Source organism: Scatophagus argus, chromosome 13 (assembly GCF_020382885.2).
Source record: "Scatophagus argus isolate fScaArg1 chromosome 13, fScaArg1.pri, whole genome shotgun sequence".
NCBI lineage: Eukaryota > Metazoa > Chordata > Actinopteri > Scatophagidae > Scatophagus > Scatophagus argus.
The window spans coordinates 11,324,677-11,342,176 of NC_058505.1; the positions used below are offsets into that span (position 1 = coordinate 11,324,677).

A 17,500-nucleotide genomic window follows, 5' to 3' on the forward strand; every position below is an offset into this window, starting at 1 on the left:
GTAGGCCCAGAATTCCAACACAACAGACAATCTAACATGCAAGAATGACTGATTTAAAAAAAAAAAAAAAACACTCAAAACAAAACAGACAAATAAGCCTTGTTGGCATAATTTGACTTATAAAAAGTACACACTGAAACAAACCTCCATAACAAATCTTCTAAGTTGTTGCAGCTGATTTTCTGGAGTTGCTGTTTTCTTTCCTCTTAATATATTTCTTTTCTGTATTTGCTTTGAAACTGGTGCAACCTGTGACTTTTGTATCATCACATCATGCCTGTGAAGTTTATTTAAAGGGCAATCCAGTTAATTTAAAAAGTGTAATAAAAGATCAAGCAGAATCGTCCTCGGTTTTGGTGGTTATATTTAAACATCAGCATATTTTCTTGGCAGCATATATAAAAAAATAAAGAAAAGAAACAATAACTACAGCTAAATGTCAGTCTCTCTAAGCCATCTCTGTACAGTGTAGGCCCTACTGATGACATGTATCACCCTTCTTTCATTCCCTTGTGTATCAAAAGTTGAAATGCAAAAACAATCAACTAGTCTCTAATTAGCCAAGAGAAATTTAAATGTGCAGATCAATTCAAATCCTCTCAGATCTACACAAGTGTGTCACAGACATCCGACACTTTTTCTTGACTGCTAATTTATGCAGCGTTTCTAGGAGTGCCCCTGCCTTCCAAATGATTACAATTGTTCAAACACTGACAATGTGAGAGACCAACTTTGGGTCAAAATAAACAAGAACGAGCCTCCCTTTACCTGTGCCCAGGTACAGAAAATAACAAGAAGAGCTAGAAAATAAACTCTGACATTTAACATCCTTTATGGGAGGTAAAAGTCTTTTTGTACAAGTCCCTGGTGCCTCATCATTTATTAGTGATCCATTATTTGGGTTTCTCTTTGTTTTTATTTAAATATGAGCTATGTTGTATATATTCTATCCTGATGTGCCTCATTGATCAGATCAAAATGAAGCCTGCATCAGAAAAGAATAAATCACATTAAAAGTATGAAACAGTGCTGGCATCCATAACACCTTACTGGCCATCTGCAGAGCACTACAAAGGGATTAGACTCAAACTCAGACTCAGACTCGGACTCAGTCAGTAGAGATGTCACTGTAAGACTAGTGAACTGGCAGGGAAGGTAGTCCATCCACTAAAAGTTGTCTTGGCAAAAACAGGGGCCTAATTCCAGAAGAACAGTAGGTTAGGGGGTCAAGGCCAGTAACATCGTCCCAGATCATTGGTGAAAGGGTGAGGTCTATCAGAGAGATACAGACAAGCAAAAGTGAGTGTGTCTGACAAGGCTAGTTCCTCTCCTGAACAAATACAGTCTCCTGTGGACAAAGCCCCGCGTCCTGCAGCGTGATGTCATAATCCAAGTGGGCAAGCTTCCTTCTGGGAAAGTTGGTGACGAGTTCAAAGCGTTCATTAGGGTAACCCTTGGACTGGACGTGTCTAACCAGGGCCTTGAAATGAGAATGTAAACCACCAGACATGAGACATTTTAGGTAACAATCAGCAGCATGCGATAATCAGTCACTGTCAAACTGGGCGTACAGAGGAAATGCCCATGTTTATTTTACTTAAAGCAATAGTTTCACATTTTGGGAAACATGCTTATTTGTTTTCTTGCCTAGAGTTAGATGAGCAGATAGATACTACAGTTATATCTTTGGTAAATCCTGTATGAAGCTACAGCCAGCAGCCAGCTAGCTTGGCACAAAAACTGGAATTAAAAAAAAAAAAAAGCAAAATTAAGCTAACCTTGCATTAAAAAAAAATCCACCTATCAACAACTCTCAACTTCATTCAATAAAACGATATATCTCATAAGTTAATGTGCAAACTGAAATGCAAAAATTACAATTTGCTGTTTTGTGGGGAATAGACTATCTTCTCGGAGTCTGACACATAACCCCTTGTAAAATGGTCTATTGTCGTTTACATGGATTAAATAATTAAATAAACAGTAACATTTAATGTGAAAATTTACTGAACAGGTATTAACAGGTATTGCTGGGCAGATTTTTGCACATATTGACAGAGTCAGGCCTCCTGTTTGAATCCAGTATAGTAGTACTAGTATGCTAAGCTAAGTGCATCCTGGCTCCAGCTCTTTACTCAGTATGCAAACATGACAGTGGCATCGATCTACTCATCTGACTCTCTCCAACAAAGCAAGAAAATGCATTTCACAAAATGTCAAACTATTCCTTTTGAGTTATTATGGCGTGTTCTTACCAAAAGTTTTGCTTTAGAAGACAAGGAAATTTGCTCTTTCTGTCCATCTGGGTAACGGAGCATCAACCTGGCTTTAGGTCCTGTGATGGGAAAAATAGTCGCTGTGTTTATAAGTTTGTCAATATAATAATCAATATCATTCAACTAGTGCAGTGAACATTTGAAACAGGCTCATCGCTTGGCCTCTGATATTGGTACTTACAGCTCTCTCGGGAGCTGCCAAACTACTTCAAATTCAACACTGACTGGTTAGGCTTATCAAAACATTAAAACTTAAATTAGCTGATGCTTTGTTAGCTGTAACCCAACCCTCTCTCTACATGGCTCTTGGAATAATGTAAACTAGGGGACCAGCGCACCACAACCCACTGCTGGACCTCAGAGTGCCATCTACTGGGCCACCAAGGCAGTCGGACAGATATAGAGAAGACATTTTTTGCTTTATAGTTTCATAAAGAAGGCAATGGCGAGTTTTATTAAAATTTAGAGCAAGAGAAATATTGTGCAGAACATACATGAATTAATCATGAGTTCCACAGTCAGATGACTGAGCCATAATGTGAATTAGTTGCACAGTCTGAGAGTTAGTTGAACAGTGCACACGGGTTTACACTGCTTGATGTTTCACTAGCCGCATTCAATGTCTAACAGATGAAAAACAAAAAAAAATTTCGAGCGAGAATCCGGTGAACACTAGGTGTTTGACTTGACTTGACTCATTATCCCCTGGATAATGCTGTGGGAATGCCTTTACCTATGTTACTGAAACTACTGAGCTTTTTTTCCTAATTGCTTAATGTTGTGTTCACTATCCACAATCTCCCCTAGCATTAAAAACACTAAAAGACAAAAACACAGAGCAGCTGACCAATCAACTTGTGGACCTCAGAAGAAACATGTCCCAGTTTGATGCTATGTTCCAGAATCACAATAACATATGGGCATGCGTAAGCCCTCACCAAGTACTGCTGAATGCTCCTTACACACTTCAAATGCAGTTTTTGAAAGGGGTTTTTCTGCAGGCTGAAGACTCAAAGACATTCCCTCTCAATCACACCATGTCATAACCTTGATCCCAAGTGATAAAGGTTTAAAATTGACACACTGACATACCATTGTCATCAGGACAGTCCACGTCACACGGTTGGGTGGTGCTGGTCTTGGAAGGTCCAGCGTTTTCGGCCAATGCGGTACAGTGGTTCCCCCCAGAATCTGCTTCATGCTGAGAGTGACGAGGACCAGCAGTTGAGGGCTCCAGGTGGTTCTTTTTGCTCTCCTCTTTCTTGTGACTGTGGTTGTTTTCTTTGTACGGTGATTTTCTGTGGGAAGAGGTTGAACTATCAGGATGTAGACGCTGTTGAACTACAGTAGCCGGAGGTACTGGGGAGTGTTTGCTGGTGGAACTTTTCTCTTCGTGGGGTACTGGCACTTCGCTGTCTGAGCCATCAACAGAGATGGGACCCTCGCTGTCAGAGAATGGCTCCGCGTCCGATTCGTCGTCTGATCGGGGGGAATCGGGGGCTTCTGGGGCGTTTGAGGACTCGTAGTGGGTCTCCTGCAGGGAGGCTCGGATTGCTGCCTCCAGCTGACTGTCTTCACTGGCATCAATCAGACTCTCCTACAAAAGAAATGTGTTGAGTGTGCAGCCATGGCTAAGTGATACTTTTGGGGTGACAAACAGTGCTTCAGAAGATAGCACATGCAAATTTTGAGAAATTATAATCATTAAATCTGCAATGCAGGGCTTTTAACCAAGGAGAGACAACAATGAAGTTGAATCACTATATAAAATAACCAAAATCCCAAATAATAGCTCTACAGTTGATAAATGAGTTGTGCCAGATGAAATTCCAACAGAGTCAAAGTAAGACAGAGGAGAATGAGAATTAGAGAAGACATGTGAGATGCGAGACCCACAGAGCGAGCTCGTTTGGCAGGGGGTGCGTGGCAGGACGGCCCATCGAGCTGCCCGTGCTCTGCCAGGAAGCCAGTCGCCTGCTCCAGGAACGATGCCACATCCAGCTGGTTCCACTCCACCATCTTTTGACCTAAAGTGAACATGTTTTGAACAGAACAGGTCAGTCACAAAACCAGCAAAAGCAGATGTGTTCATTTGCACCCACTTAGAAATACCATGCAGAAGCAAGCCCCCGGGGGTGAAACGTCTGCTCACTGACATAATTTGTGTTCTATTAATATGGTTACACAGATAAAAACGCAGCTCACATTAATCTTCATTATTTATTTAGTGAAAAACCTATTGCGGGCCTGTTGTGATCCCATCACTTAATCATATGAAACATCTCCTGCTCATTCATATACCATTAGTCAAGGATACCGTACAATGTTGCTTTTACAATACTTAAATCATTACTTCCTAATGCTTATCTTTCTAAATGGTATGCATGCACAAGAGCAGATCTTGAGCTCCTCTAGAGAAACAGCAGATTAAGGTTGTCACTGGAGGGGAAGCGGCAGAAGGGTGGATAATGCTGTGACTAAGTTCGCTCTCACCTGTGCGGGGATCGAGGATGGAAATATAGGGGAACTTGTTCAGCTTATAAAATTGGATGTATCTTTGTCCCTCTTCACTATCATGATATACCTGTAATGAAAGAAAATGCACAATGCAGACATTTACCTTACAGAAGTGGACAAAGCAGCAGCATCATTTCATTGAAAAATCTTTCAACTGATTGCTTTGCACTTTCGTGCACTAAATTGCAGATAACAGTGCACCTCTGTTGCTGCACTATCTACGGTCTCTATTTTTGCATCGCAGTTGGATTCAAAGTTTACAGTAACATGAATGCACCACTGACCACATATTGGCCCTGTGAATGGAAACTGCATACCTGCCAGAATATGAAGTGTTCTCTGATGATGGTCTTCACTGCGTCGTTACTCCAAACATCTCTGTTCAAACACTGGCAGGCAAAGTCCTGAACATTTTGAATGTTGATCATAAGCCACTTGTTCTCCGCTTGCCCGCAGTCTTTTGCCTACAAGCACAATCGAGAAAATATAGGATGGGTTTAGTCAGTTACTGAATGCTGAGATTGTAAAATTGGTCCAACACAAAAGATCATATAGTATCATGTTATGATCAAGTTTGATGGCAACTGATCTAAATTCACAAGAAAAATGTGTCTTTATAGAAAACAATCATAACCATCTACATCAGTGGCATATGTACGCTGGGCATGCAGGTTTCCGTTTTAAACACTACACCAGCTTATTTCACAAGTATTGTGAGTGCACATTCGCCCGGAGGAGGGAAATGCATCATTAAAAATGACAACCTGCATAGTGGACAAACCTGGTTTTCCACCTGTGACCTACACAGTCACCATCTGAAATTTCACTGAAAGTTCACAGGAGCAGAATAAAGATGTGAGGTGTAAAGTGTCCGGTGAGTGACTCCTCACCGTCTCAAAGCTGCCTTTGTGCATGAGCTCAATGGGAGGACGGAAAAGGTCTGCCAGAGTGCTCAGTTTCTTATCCACCGTGCCACCATTACGCAGCTCCTGTTCCTGGCGAACTACAGAACATTGATATTCATTATAAGAGGTAAAGACACAGTGAAAAAGGTTGAGACAGAGGGAAAAAAAGCCACAGATTGTCTTGTCGGTTGTGATTATGCCACAATAACCTTCACCACATTGGCTGCAGATAACATACCTAAAACTCAGAAAGCTTGAATTCGCTTACTTGTTTCTGTTTGGAAGTCTCGAAAACCATCAAATATGGATCGAGCAGGTCTCCTTCGCTTTGGCACTGCATGTAAAAGACACACATCAAAAATCACATTCAGCAAATGACTAAAACAGGCCAGCCAGTAACAACAATTTAGTTAAAGATCTGTTTGCATGAGGTTGCATAAGATAAGCAGCACTGTAATACCTCCAAACAATGGTTCAGGTTCCACCAATATATCCTGCTTCTGGGGAATTGGTGCTCGTACTTCACTGAGACATAAGACAACATACACAGCATCAGTCTGAGAAGCAAATCATTCTACAGCACCCCAAATCACAGCAATGCCCCAAACTTTCCTCCCAGTTCACTTAACAACAACTCTACATTAGAGAGATATAAATCAGACAGTACATCTTCAAGATAGTAAAATGTGGCAAAAAGCCTAAAGGCTTTGTTTTGCTTTTGTCTGTAACAACAAATATCAGCTTACTCTGAAGGGGGAGCTCTGCTGCTTGAAGCTGCTGAACTGGAGCTGGTGCTGGGCTCCTCTGCAATTCCTCCTCCGTCCAGAAACATGGTCACTGCCATCTCCAGGTTGTTGTTGCATGCTTCCAACATATGTTTTCCTACACTCTCCGTGGCCCCTACAAGAGTGTTGGACACAGCCATACTGATGTTACACAATATTTAAATATTTGTGTGAGAACTCACCGTCCATGTAATTCAAGGGTAAATGTGTCTGTAATGGAAGGCTGTATATCATCAGTAACTAACATAATCTGATGTTCATAGATCCTGTTTTTTTGTTTGTTTGTTTGCTTCCGTAACATATTTAAAGAAATGTGTTAATTTTTTTTAAGTTGTAACTTGTTTACTACACATCATGTATGTACATATACTCCTTGGATTCATTTTACTATGGTGTGAGAGTTTAAAAAGTTACATACAGATCAATATTTGTTTTTAACATAAACCAAAATATTTGATAAGGATTGTGTAAAAGGAATTGTGACCAAGATGTGTACGACTGGGGAGACCTAACAGCTTAAAAAATTAACTTGTTGACATTGTGTGGGGGAGAAACTATGTAAGACAACATTTTTAAATTAAGACAAAAACAGTATATCTTTGTCAAATCTGTGCTCCAATTTCATGTTATTTATCTGCCAACAGACACAGCTAACAATAAATCATACATAACATAGTTTGAAGTTAGCAACCTCTCCTTCTGTATATCAAATTAATAAATCACTTACCATGCTACTTGAATTACATGTTGCAACCTGTTCACAACTTATCATGTACAGATAAGGCTGATTAGTTTTATTTTGATTACTTGCAGTCCAGAGAGCTGACATTACTGGTTTTCATTCATTTCACTCATTTGTGACAGTGGATATTTGCATACTATTGAACCAGGATTTTCCAAATATTTAGTCAATGCGAACACCCTGTTCAGTATTGCTTTTGTCAAAGTTACATCATTAAAACAGCAATTATGGGGTCCATGAAGTGCAACAACAATCCAACTTTAGCAGTCACAAATATAGATTACCATATCTCCACAAAGTATCTGCAAGTTGGCTGCAACGCTGTGCAAAAAATGAAAGACAAACAAATGCCTGAAAAATAACGGCTGATACAACGGCTCGGGTACACTTTGCGAAATACTACAGGAGGCAGCAATGTGGCTAAGGTACTACAAGATTTGTAACTGATAGGCTAAAGTATGCAAAAACACCAGAGCTGTTCTCAGATGTCTCAAGAACAATGCAAAAATCGATGAACATTTTTAAAATACGAGGAAACACAGAGCAGAAGATTAATTTTCGTCTTTTTAAAGTGTACAGCGCCGTTTGGCTGCTATGATCTTTCCGTGTGTACTGCGCATGTCTGTTTCACTTTCCAAGTGTAGCAGCAGCCCTCGAGCTGAGTCTCCCTTTTTCTCCGTTAAGTAATTGAAAATTCAAACAGTGTTCGTCGTGTCGAGGCACACATAAACTACTGAGGACATCTGAGCGAGTAGTCGGAGACAGACAACGTGCTCATCTAAGTGTTGCTGCTAACATCAGTCAGAGTTAAGATGACAGTAACACAACACGAAGCCTGGCTGATGATGAAGAAGGGAAATGTTGCTCAGCCGACGTCCATTCCATGTTATCAGACAACATTCAGAGCAAAAAAAAGCACAGAATTTAGACAAGGCTAGCGAGATGGTGTTTTTAATGAGCACTACGAAGAAAATATAGTCTCTTGTAAGTTGCTGTGACAGATAATAACCAAAGCTTGTGCTTTAATTATCCTTTTCATGAGTCTTTCACTTGAGTTTATCAGATAACTGGCAATGGTTTTTCCCTCTGCAAAGCATTGACAGCGTAGGGGCCAGAGAAGACTTAACGTCTGTTCTCTTGCCTGCGTTTTGTTGGCTGAACAGCTGAGCTATTTCTGTTGGATAACCCTGACCTAGTTAACAGATCAAATCGCAAACGAAGGTTATTTTTTACCTGTAATAGCTGTGAATTGTTGTATTAACCCATTCACCCCCGGAGCTGAGGTGTCTCCGAGCGCCGCCATCTTACCGCCACAAACAACAACATAAATATGGCGCATGCGCTACGCCGTCCTTTTCCCCCTGCCTCGCGCGGCGCGAACACCATGCGTCACGAAACGTTTGTGTTGCATTGTGGGTTATGTAGTTCAGAAAAATACAGGAAAAAAGCACCCTTGTAAAACAGGCACTGGAAAGATTTAGGCGAAAAAAGTCTTTACTCGCAAAGAAGACTATTGATATTTTTAATTAATTTTAATTTTAAAGTGATTATTTACTCAACTTAATTCACTCCCCGGCTTGTATAACATTTACACCACAGCTTCTTGCTATTGTTAGGGGTCGCTATTAGTGTGACTTTTGTTGATGTAATCAAAGAAAGCTAAAATAAAAGATTACCTAATAAGTTTAACTTTTCTGTTGATTATTCAATTTCAAAACTGTACCATTAAGTTATGAGAAATATTTTACCAAATAAATTAAAACTACATATGCTTTCTCTGTAAGTAATGTGATTTTATTATTTGCATAATACATTCAGTTTGAAAACAGCTTCAACCAAGTCGAAAATCTGAAGAATCATTTCTAACCACATCAAGCTGCTAGCAATTTGAGTAATTGCTCATTCAATGACCAATCAAGGTCAACGTCTTGGTATCTTACACAAATCTGTTGTACTGCCTGGCATAAAGAAGATAAAAAGGATTTCACTTTACAAAGGGAAGGTGGTGATGGTACGGTACTGAATTTCTACAACATGATATGTTCAAACAATATTTACTCATAATCCAAATGGCCAGTTGCAATTACATTTAGCTGAATATAACATAATATTACATATCAATAATGCACAGTGTCCTTCAGTTTTGCTGTTAGTCTGATTTGAGCTCACAAATATTCTACAGATGAGTTTTGCTCAAGATCACTAACCATGAAAAACTTAATTTAAAAGGCTTATAATCATAACTTCAACTCCATATGAAAAAAAAGAAAACTTCCTAGACAAGATGCCTGAAAGGCAAACTATTATGTTAAGATGTCTTCTTACCTATAAAGGGAGATTCAATATTTACTCAGGCCACTTTAACAATTATTAGAGACCCAAATAAAAGGAATTAGACAATAATAATCAGTATCTTATGTTCCACAGAAAGCACTTAGCTTAGCATTCTCCATGTAAAGCCAGCAATGCACTGAAATCTGATGCGTCTGTACTGTGTCCACGTGACCTTTTAGCCCTGAGGTGGAAAATTATTTTCATACAAAAGATACATCTCCTTTCAATTGTAACAGGGTGTAGATCAAGTGCATTCAAGCATTATATACAGGGATCCATAACAATAGGTCACTTAGTTTTTGTTGAAAGTGGTCATCTTAGATACACGATTATCTATTTTTAAGCAATACTGAAGGCCAAATGTATTGTGGTTTTGCTCGCAAATGAGGCGTTCAAAAGAACAAATCTTTGGGTTGAATGAACTGAACTGAATCACTTCCTGAAATGATCCGTTCATCTGTTAGTCAGTTCAGTTAAGCTCTCAGCGAACACGCAGAGATATGCTCACTCATTGAGACTGTCTCAGATCCTTTCAGTGACGGGACAGTGCACGTTCACTTTAACACACAGTGAACCTGAGCCCTGAGAGATAGGTGTTGCTGAGTTGCTCAAGCTCACCCTTTTTCCTCCCTCTCAAGTCTTTAAATCCCAAAACAGGAAGTAATACGAAATATTTTATTCGGATATTTTGTCGGGAAAATATGCACACAATTGGGTAGGACTTTGTAATAGCAGCTTTCAGTCTGCAAACTTTATCCACCTAAATTCTCAGCTCACTGGCATGGCCATGCTCTCAGTTTGCTAGTTAGCGAACTAAACTCAATGTTTGACTGTGGTTCAGGTCAGTAAGTGGGAAAATGCAGTTGGAGCTCTTGCATTTTAAACATTTTTTTGGAAAAAACTTGATAATGAACTTATTCAAATGTTTCAGTACACTTTGCCCATCATTAGCCAAATGAGAATTTTTTAGAGTGAGTCTCTGTAGTGTCTTTACACAGCTGAAAACATGAGCAAGTTCACTTCAAAAGGAAAAAAAAGGGGAGGAGGGTTATCTTAACATCATTCATACCATCTTTATAGACACATTAAATGATTTAACATTCTCAGGAGCTTAATTTTACCAAGGAGGTCATTCTTATTAATCAAGAAATGGGTCTATGAGCTGTAAAATATCTGGACAAGGAATAGACAGCTGCTGAGGATTAAAATATCCCCTGACAATAACAGTTTATTAAATCATTCATAAGTATCCACCATTTTTCTTAAAAAGACAGATTTAAGCTTGTTCCCAACAGCCTTGAAGCATGTTGGAACTTGCAACTGAGAAGATCAGAATTATTTTGAAGATTAAAATATGCAGATTATATTTTATTATGGACTTTCCCTTTAATATTTAATTGTTCTTTTACCCACGGTGTACAAGAATTATCCTCATTCTGACAACCAAAAGGAATAAACTCTTAACAAAATCCCTCAGATAGTAAAAATGCCAGCTTTTCCTCACATATAACAGCAGTGCAACTTCAACAGTGCAGTAATCATTTTTTTGATTGGCACTGCATGATGAAAGATAGAAGATGTCTCTACTGTGTGTCCCTCATTCAAAACAGTAAAAGAAAAATAAGTGCAGAGGAGAAATGAAGGAATGGGCTTTTAGAGGAAATTATCTTTACAGTTCAGATCCAGCTTAATAAATAAATAAGCTTCCATACACTAGCATAGATCAAGGTGTCAATGAGTGCATACATGCATACATGTATGTTAAGTGAGCCATGGGTGAGTGTAATGTCGGAATGTGTATTTGTGTATGGAGTGACAATACGATTAAATGAGGCCAGTGTGTTTCAAAATGAAGTTTGTTTGTTGTACGCAGGGCAGGCAGGGTAGTGCACGCAAACACTGAAGTTGGCAGGTGAACTGTACACTGCAGATTAGAAGCGGATGAAGGTAGCGTCGATCTGGCGTACGGTGGGCAGTGCCAGCATGATCTTTCGCCGGTACTGTGGGTCCTTCTGTAGAGGGTTTCTCTCAAGATAGACCGTCTCAAGAGACTTGGCATTCTTCAACTCATCCAGATCTGACCAGTTATCTATCTGATTATCGTTCATCTGGGGAGAGGTTGAAAGACAATACAGCCAGTAAGAGGACCAAAACAAACTTGTAGTATGGAGGATGTGGAGTCTATTAATACAATAATTGAGGTTTACTTAGTTAACAAGAAGAAATAATAAGACTTTGAAAATCAGTAAAAAAAATCTTCCAATTATTAAATCAATAATAATGATAGATGGATGGATGGATTAAACATAGATCATGTGACAATTTATGAGTCTTTGAGTCTCCCTGTTAACCTCTGATTAAGTATCTAAGCATTTAATTAAAAGGTTTAGAACACACAACCTCGTAGTTGTAAGCAGAGATAGAGAGCGTATGAACCTGGGCTATAAGCTCTGTTGAGGTCGTTTAGTAGCCTATCTTAAGTTCTGTGTGTGCCGACGTGCAAAATACCACAAATACTGTACATTATTAAATTCTTAAAATGTCCTTATAGCCGTTTTACAACTACATGTGTATTAAACCATTTATTAAATGTTTATAAAGAGCTTATACATGCAAAATAGGGAGAATGAATGTTAAACGTTTCCATTTGAGACTTTCTTAATGTTACTAGTCACACCCGATCTTTTCCTTGTGTCAAGTCAAAATGTCTGCTGTGAGATGGTGTGTTGGTGAGGCTCTATGCGCTCTGTAACTTTGTTGCATAAATAAAACATTAAAGACCATCAAATGAATTTTTTGTTCAACTTATCTGTACCCAGAACTCCTGTAGGTCTGTTAGATGGCTGATGTTTTCAATTTTCTTTATGCGATTAGCTGCAATGTCCAGGGTAGTAAGTTTTTTCTGTGGGGGAAAACAAACAGCGTTTGAATGCACTGCACTAACTTTGCACATGTACGCAGTTAGCAAAATACACTATAGACAGTTTGGCATTCAGTCCTTTTGGAGATAGGCTGTGTAATTTCTATAACTCACATTGTTTTCCAAGCCTTCAATGACCTCAATGCCATTGTGGCTCAGATAGAGCTCTTTCAGGTTTACAAGGTTCTGTAGACCTTCAATTTTAGTAATCCGGTTACTCTGCAAATAAATGTAGAAAACATTATAAATCAAAGTTTCAGTGTACAAACATACATACATTTCATTCTTGGAACCACTGCTGGTACTTAAGAGAATTAGTATGACAATACCTGAATGCTTAAAACAGTCAGATTGTGTAAACCCTCCAGATTCTGAAGTTTAGTTATTTTATTGGTGCCAAGAAACAAACTTTGCAAAGATGACAGTGTATCCAGGTTCTCTATGACCTGTGAACAAAACACAGTGAACCAAACACAAGTAAACACAACATAATGATGCCATCATTATTTCACTAATGTCCTATAATGTCTTATTTTCCACCATCACATTGACAATGCATGTTTGCAAGTGCAGTATGGATTTGCCAGGTTTGAAAGAAAGCCATCATGTCCTACCCGGATGCGATTGGAGCCCAGCTCCAGCATTTCCAGGCCCGTTAAATGTTCCAGGTTGGAAATGCTGCTAATTTTGTTGTGAAGAAGAAAAAGTTTCTTCATCTGAGTCAACTGCTCCAAACCTTCCACCTTCCTCAGAATGTTGAAGGACACGTCAAGCTGTCTGTGGATCAGTCAGACAAATATGCTCATTCAAATGAATTGTACTTGAGATGTGGACTCTTTGTACAGCTACATGAAAAATACAACTCAGTGATTCTCTACATCCCAACAATCCCATGATACTAGTGTGTAGAAACTGAATGTGTCATAAATGAGTTGACTTTTTGCACTTTTTAGATAAAAATTCTATAATATGAGGAAACAATAGAGATAAAGAATACAGTCGTCTTCTGACTTACTCTAACTCTGTGAGGTTTTGCAGGTTCTCCAGTTTGCGGATCTGATTGTCATAAAGATCTAGTTCCCGCAGTGAGCTCAAACTGTCGAGGTTTTCTATCTTTTTAATGAGATTCTGCCGTAAGGAGAGTGTCTGTGTAAAGATAGACAGAAAACAATTAACAGGTATAATTAATAGTTGTATTTTATATTGCTATGATTATTAAGGAAAATAAGTTATTCTGTCTAGTTTTCCAAATAAGGAAAAACAGAGGAATTAACTCCAGATTCTGCATAAAATGCTGTCATTACTTCATCACTGTAGCAGTAAATATTGAGGTACTTACTTTAGCCTTCTGTAGCACCTCCAGTCCTTCAATTTTTCCAATACGACAATGAACAAGATCAACATCCTATGAAAACAAACAGATAACTTAAGGACTTTCGACTAAAAAGCATTAAAACGGAAACTTTGTGACAGTAGCAGCCAGACAGGAGTAATGTTTTTAGACAGTCTTATAACCTCTTCCTCTGGGTCCAAGGTTATGGTGTCCATGTCAACAGGAGACTCTTCTTTACCTTTAATGAGAACAAGAGTAAATCAGATAAACTAACACGGCCATTACACCACAGTATGGTAACAACAAACATGATATAAACTTGAAAAGCTACGGAATGCTTCATGATATTTGCTGCAGTGACAATTGTGCATACATCTACATATCAAAAATTATAGAAAAAAGCTTGTCTAGTCATTAAAATAAGTAATTAAAGAACACGTTTGTAAATCAATACAACACACAATTAAAAAAATAATTTGGAAAGCAATATTGCATACAGGGAGCAGTAGGGATCAAGTGAAATGACTGTATGAGTCTGGGTCTCCAAGTCAGAGAAAACAATCTGTTTCGGGTGCGTGACAGGTGGATGATTATGCAACAACAGCACAGTGCAATGCAACACAAGTCCAGGCATACAGTGGATGCACTTGCAGATTTGCATATCATAGGAGTGGACTATTGGCCTTGGAGGAAGTATGCACCCTCTGAGTACCCATCTAGTTTGTGTTGGAACCAAATTACAACTGGGCGGCTCCATTTGAGTGCCTTTCTATGTGGCAGTGCAGTACATGAGCCAATTTACTTGTGTTAGCAGGCTGATTGGGGTCCACGTCGCCATTGATACTCCTCCTCCTGGTCTCATCATCACCAGACTCCTCAGACTCACCCCTTCTGTCCACTACAATAAGCAAATAAAGAGAAGAGATGCTTAACGTCACCATTCACATGCAGAGGTGTTGTGTGATAATGAATCTGTGACATTTAGCTGATGCAAGAGTAATATGATGCATCGACGAGGCCCAGCTCCACCTCGCCCACTGAGAAGCCAGGAGATATCCTGTGGAGCATCCAGCTTCTGTCTTGGTTTATAATCAATGAATATTAACAAGGTTTTTCTGCACCACGCGACGTGAGAATATTACGTGTAATGAGACTGCACTTCACACCGAATTATATCGGTTGGTTAACGTTACAGTCTAGAGACAGCTAAGCTAACGTTAGCTTTCTTACATTATCACACAGGCTAAACACTACTAACCATGTTCGCTAGCAGAGTAGCTGGTTGCACCACAGGAGACGAGGTTACGAGCTTCAATAACAATATGTTATATAAGCAGACACGTCACATTGAACACAAAATCCAGTTCCAGACCAACAGACGAGATAACGCGGGTGGGAAAACTGAAATGAACGTAGCTGTCGATTAACCGGACAGCATGAGTTGACGTTAACTGAACAACGTCAGCTAACGAGGATTGTTGTTAGCTTGTTGGCTAGCAAGCTAAGGATGGGGTTCTGGTTGGTACGAAGGAAAATAAATCGCCTGATGTGCTTATATAAAAATAAAAATTCTCCATACGGATGCCGATTCGTCAAGTTAATAAATTCATGGCTCGGTTGCATCCTGACAAATTTACTGACCTTCCATTTCTTGAAGCTCTCCAACAGACCGGGAAGCCATGTTTCCTGTAAACAGTCCTGACAACCGCTCAGCCAATCCGGTGGAAGCTCATGCTGCGGTCAGACACAAGAGAGCGCTGATGCTATACACTACAAACTATTGAAGTAAATGCTATACATGTTGTACTCTGTGGTTATAAATGGATACATACAATTATATATGTATGGTTTTTTTCTAACTCATGTATTAATGTAAACACAGAATTTTACTGCTATAGTTGGTTGAGGTAGAGCTAATTGTGAACTATCTGATCAAGACTGCAACTAATAATTATTTTTATTATGTGTTCATCTTCTGATCATTTCTGTCGGTTGATTGTTTGGATTCAGAGGGGATGTGCTATTCACTTCATTCGCTTCTTTGTGAAACTTCCTTCTCTCTCTGTGAACTCCCTTCTCTCTTTGAGAAACTCCCTTCAGGCAGGAGGTTACTCCATTCGGACCAAAACCTCACACCACAAGAACAGTTTCTTCCCCTGTGCTGTTAGACTGTTGAACACCAACTGACTGACATGCTGCCCTGCACCTTAGCAATTGATTTTGCTCATTCATTATCCACCTGCTGTTCATTTGCACTGTTTACCTCACCCACTTGCACTATACTCCACCCTGCACTACCTCACTTTTGGACTACCTCCAGAAAAATATTTATTTTACTTATTTTATTTTGTGTTACCTTATTCTATTTTATTTCTATTTTTATTTTATTCTGCAATTATATGTTACTTGTTACGTTCTATGTATGCACCAATCACCAAGACAAATTCCTAGTAATGTGAAACCTCTTCACTTACATGGCAATAAAGTCTTTTCTGATTCTGATTCTGCTTCTGATTCATCTGATAGCCATAATGATAGATAGGTTGCAGATTAGCATTTTCATAAAAATAACATGATCAGCAAGTAGTAATTGATGCATCGTTATACTGAAGTATTGAAATGTTTACATGGTGTTCACATGCATCAGTAATAATAATCTAATAAAATAGCATATACAGTGATATAACTGTGTACTGCAGAAGAAGCCGTTTAACTTCAGTATATTGAACTGAAAAGCAAAATTCTGAATGCAAATCTTTCACTTGTAAACATGCAATTTACACTATGGTATTACTACTCTTACTTTATAAAGGTTGTAAGTACTCTTTCTATGATTAATACTTAAACCAAGGGGAAAAATAACAGTAGCAAAATAACATTTAAACTTAAATCCAGCATATCAACTGCCATTTTCTAGGTGAACAGCAAGGCCAGTAAATGCCTCCAATATAAACAGGTCATGGTTGTTAAAATTCCAAAAGCAAAGGCAATTGGATATGTGGTTATCCCACTGCCTTCACTTCTAGCACTTTAAATTTGAAAAAATGAAAGAGCGCTTTCCATTTGTCTTGCATAGTTCACTTTTTAAAAATACACCTGCAAAAGATTGATGCACTTCACTCTAAATATCTGGTGATGGCTTCAGTACCCAAGTAATTATATAATTATCCTTCAGTTTCATCAGAACACAACACAACCTTTCACATCTGCATAACACACACATACAGGAGAGAGACATACACTTTAGATATAGCTGTAAATATCTAATCATGGGTATGCTCCTATGTTACTTGTTTTAGATAACACTTTTTATATGAAGCATTAAATAGGATTAAAAAAAATGGGGACATAAAATGTATTCTTGACCTATTTGGATAAGCAGACTGGGAGTGAAAGAAGAACAAAATGTTCCTCATTATCAGGTTTTTAAAAACAACTGTCGTTGTTGGTGTGAATGGCCCATAGAAACTGAGTTTGTTTGTTAACACTGAAATGTTGGGGAAATTTATTTCATCTACTCCTGAATTTCTCTTCCTCTCCTGAACTTTTTAGACATGTCTGACACATTACCTATAAGTTAAAGTCCAGTGGACAGACTGTCCTCATGCAGTCTAAGCTGTGTTACAGATCTGCCAAAGGTAGTAAATATTTGTATGGATAGTGGCCAATGATTTTTAAAACAAAACTA

At 38.8% G+C, this 17,500-nt stretch overlaps 2 protein-coding genes across 4 annotated transcripts; both read right to left on the minus strand.

Annotated features, from left to right (window-relative positions):
• Window positions 1-347: 347 nt before the first annotated feature.
• On the minus strand, window positions 348-8,615 carry ubxn7 (UBX domain protein 7). 2 transcript variants are annotated; one of them, XM_046408572.1, is made up of 11 exons: window positions 8,459-8,615; window positions 6,445-6,598; window positions 6,159-6,223; window positions 5,967-6,032; window positions 5,684-5,796; window positions 5,111-5,257; window positions 4,770-4,860; window positions 4,173-4,303; window positions 3,369-3,873; window positions 2,256-2,335; window positions 348-1,480 (listed from the first exon to the last, which is right to left on the minus strand). In XM_046408572.1, the coding sequence occupies exons 1-11, from the start codon at window positions 8,562-8,564 to the stop codon at window positions 1,319-1,321; spliced, it is 1,620 nt and encodes a 539-aa protein (XP_046264528.1). In that variant the 5' UTR covers window positions 8,565-8,615; the 3' UTR covers window positions 348-1,318. The 2 variants fall into 2 exon arrangements, with proteins under 2 accessions (XP_046264528.1, XP_046264529.1); XM_046408573.1 differs by lacking the exon at window positions 8,459-8,615 and adding an exon at window positions 7,510-8,422.
• Window positions 8,616-10,443: 1,828 nt separating this feature from the next.
• On the minus strand, window positions 10,444-15,593 carry ppp1r7 (protein phosphatase 1, regulatory (inhibitor) subunit 7). Of its 2 annotated transcripts, none has more exons than XM_046408574.1 (10): window positions 15,454-15,593; window positions 14,615-14,710; window positions 13,995-14,050; window positions 13,819-13,884; window positions 13,495-13,625; window positions 13,094-13,256; window positions 12,809-12,925; window positions 12,594-12,698; window positions 12,375-12,461; window positions 10,444-11,667 (listed from the first exon to the last, which is right to left on the minus strand). In XM_046408574.1, exons 1-10 carry the CDS (start codon window positions 15,491-15,493, stop codon window positions 11,491-11,493), a joined length of 1,038 nt encoding a protein of 345 aa, XP_046264530.1. In that variant the 5' UTR covers window positions 15,494-15,593; the 3' UTR covers window positions 10,444-11,490. The 2 variants fall into 2 exon arrangements, with proteins under 2 accessions (XP_046264530.1, XP_046264531.1); XM_046408575.1 differs by lacking the exon at window positions 15,454-15,593 and adding an exon at window positions 15,071-15,420.
• Between the last annotated feature and the right edge of the window lie 1,907 nt (window positions 15,594-17,500).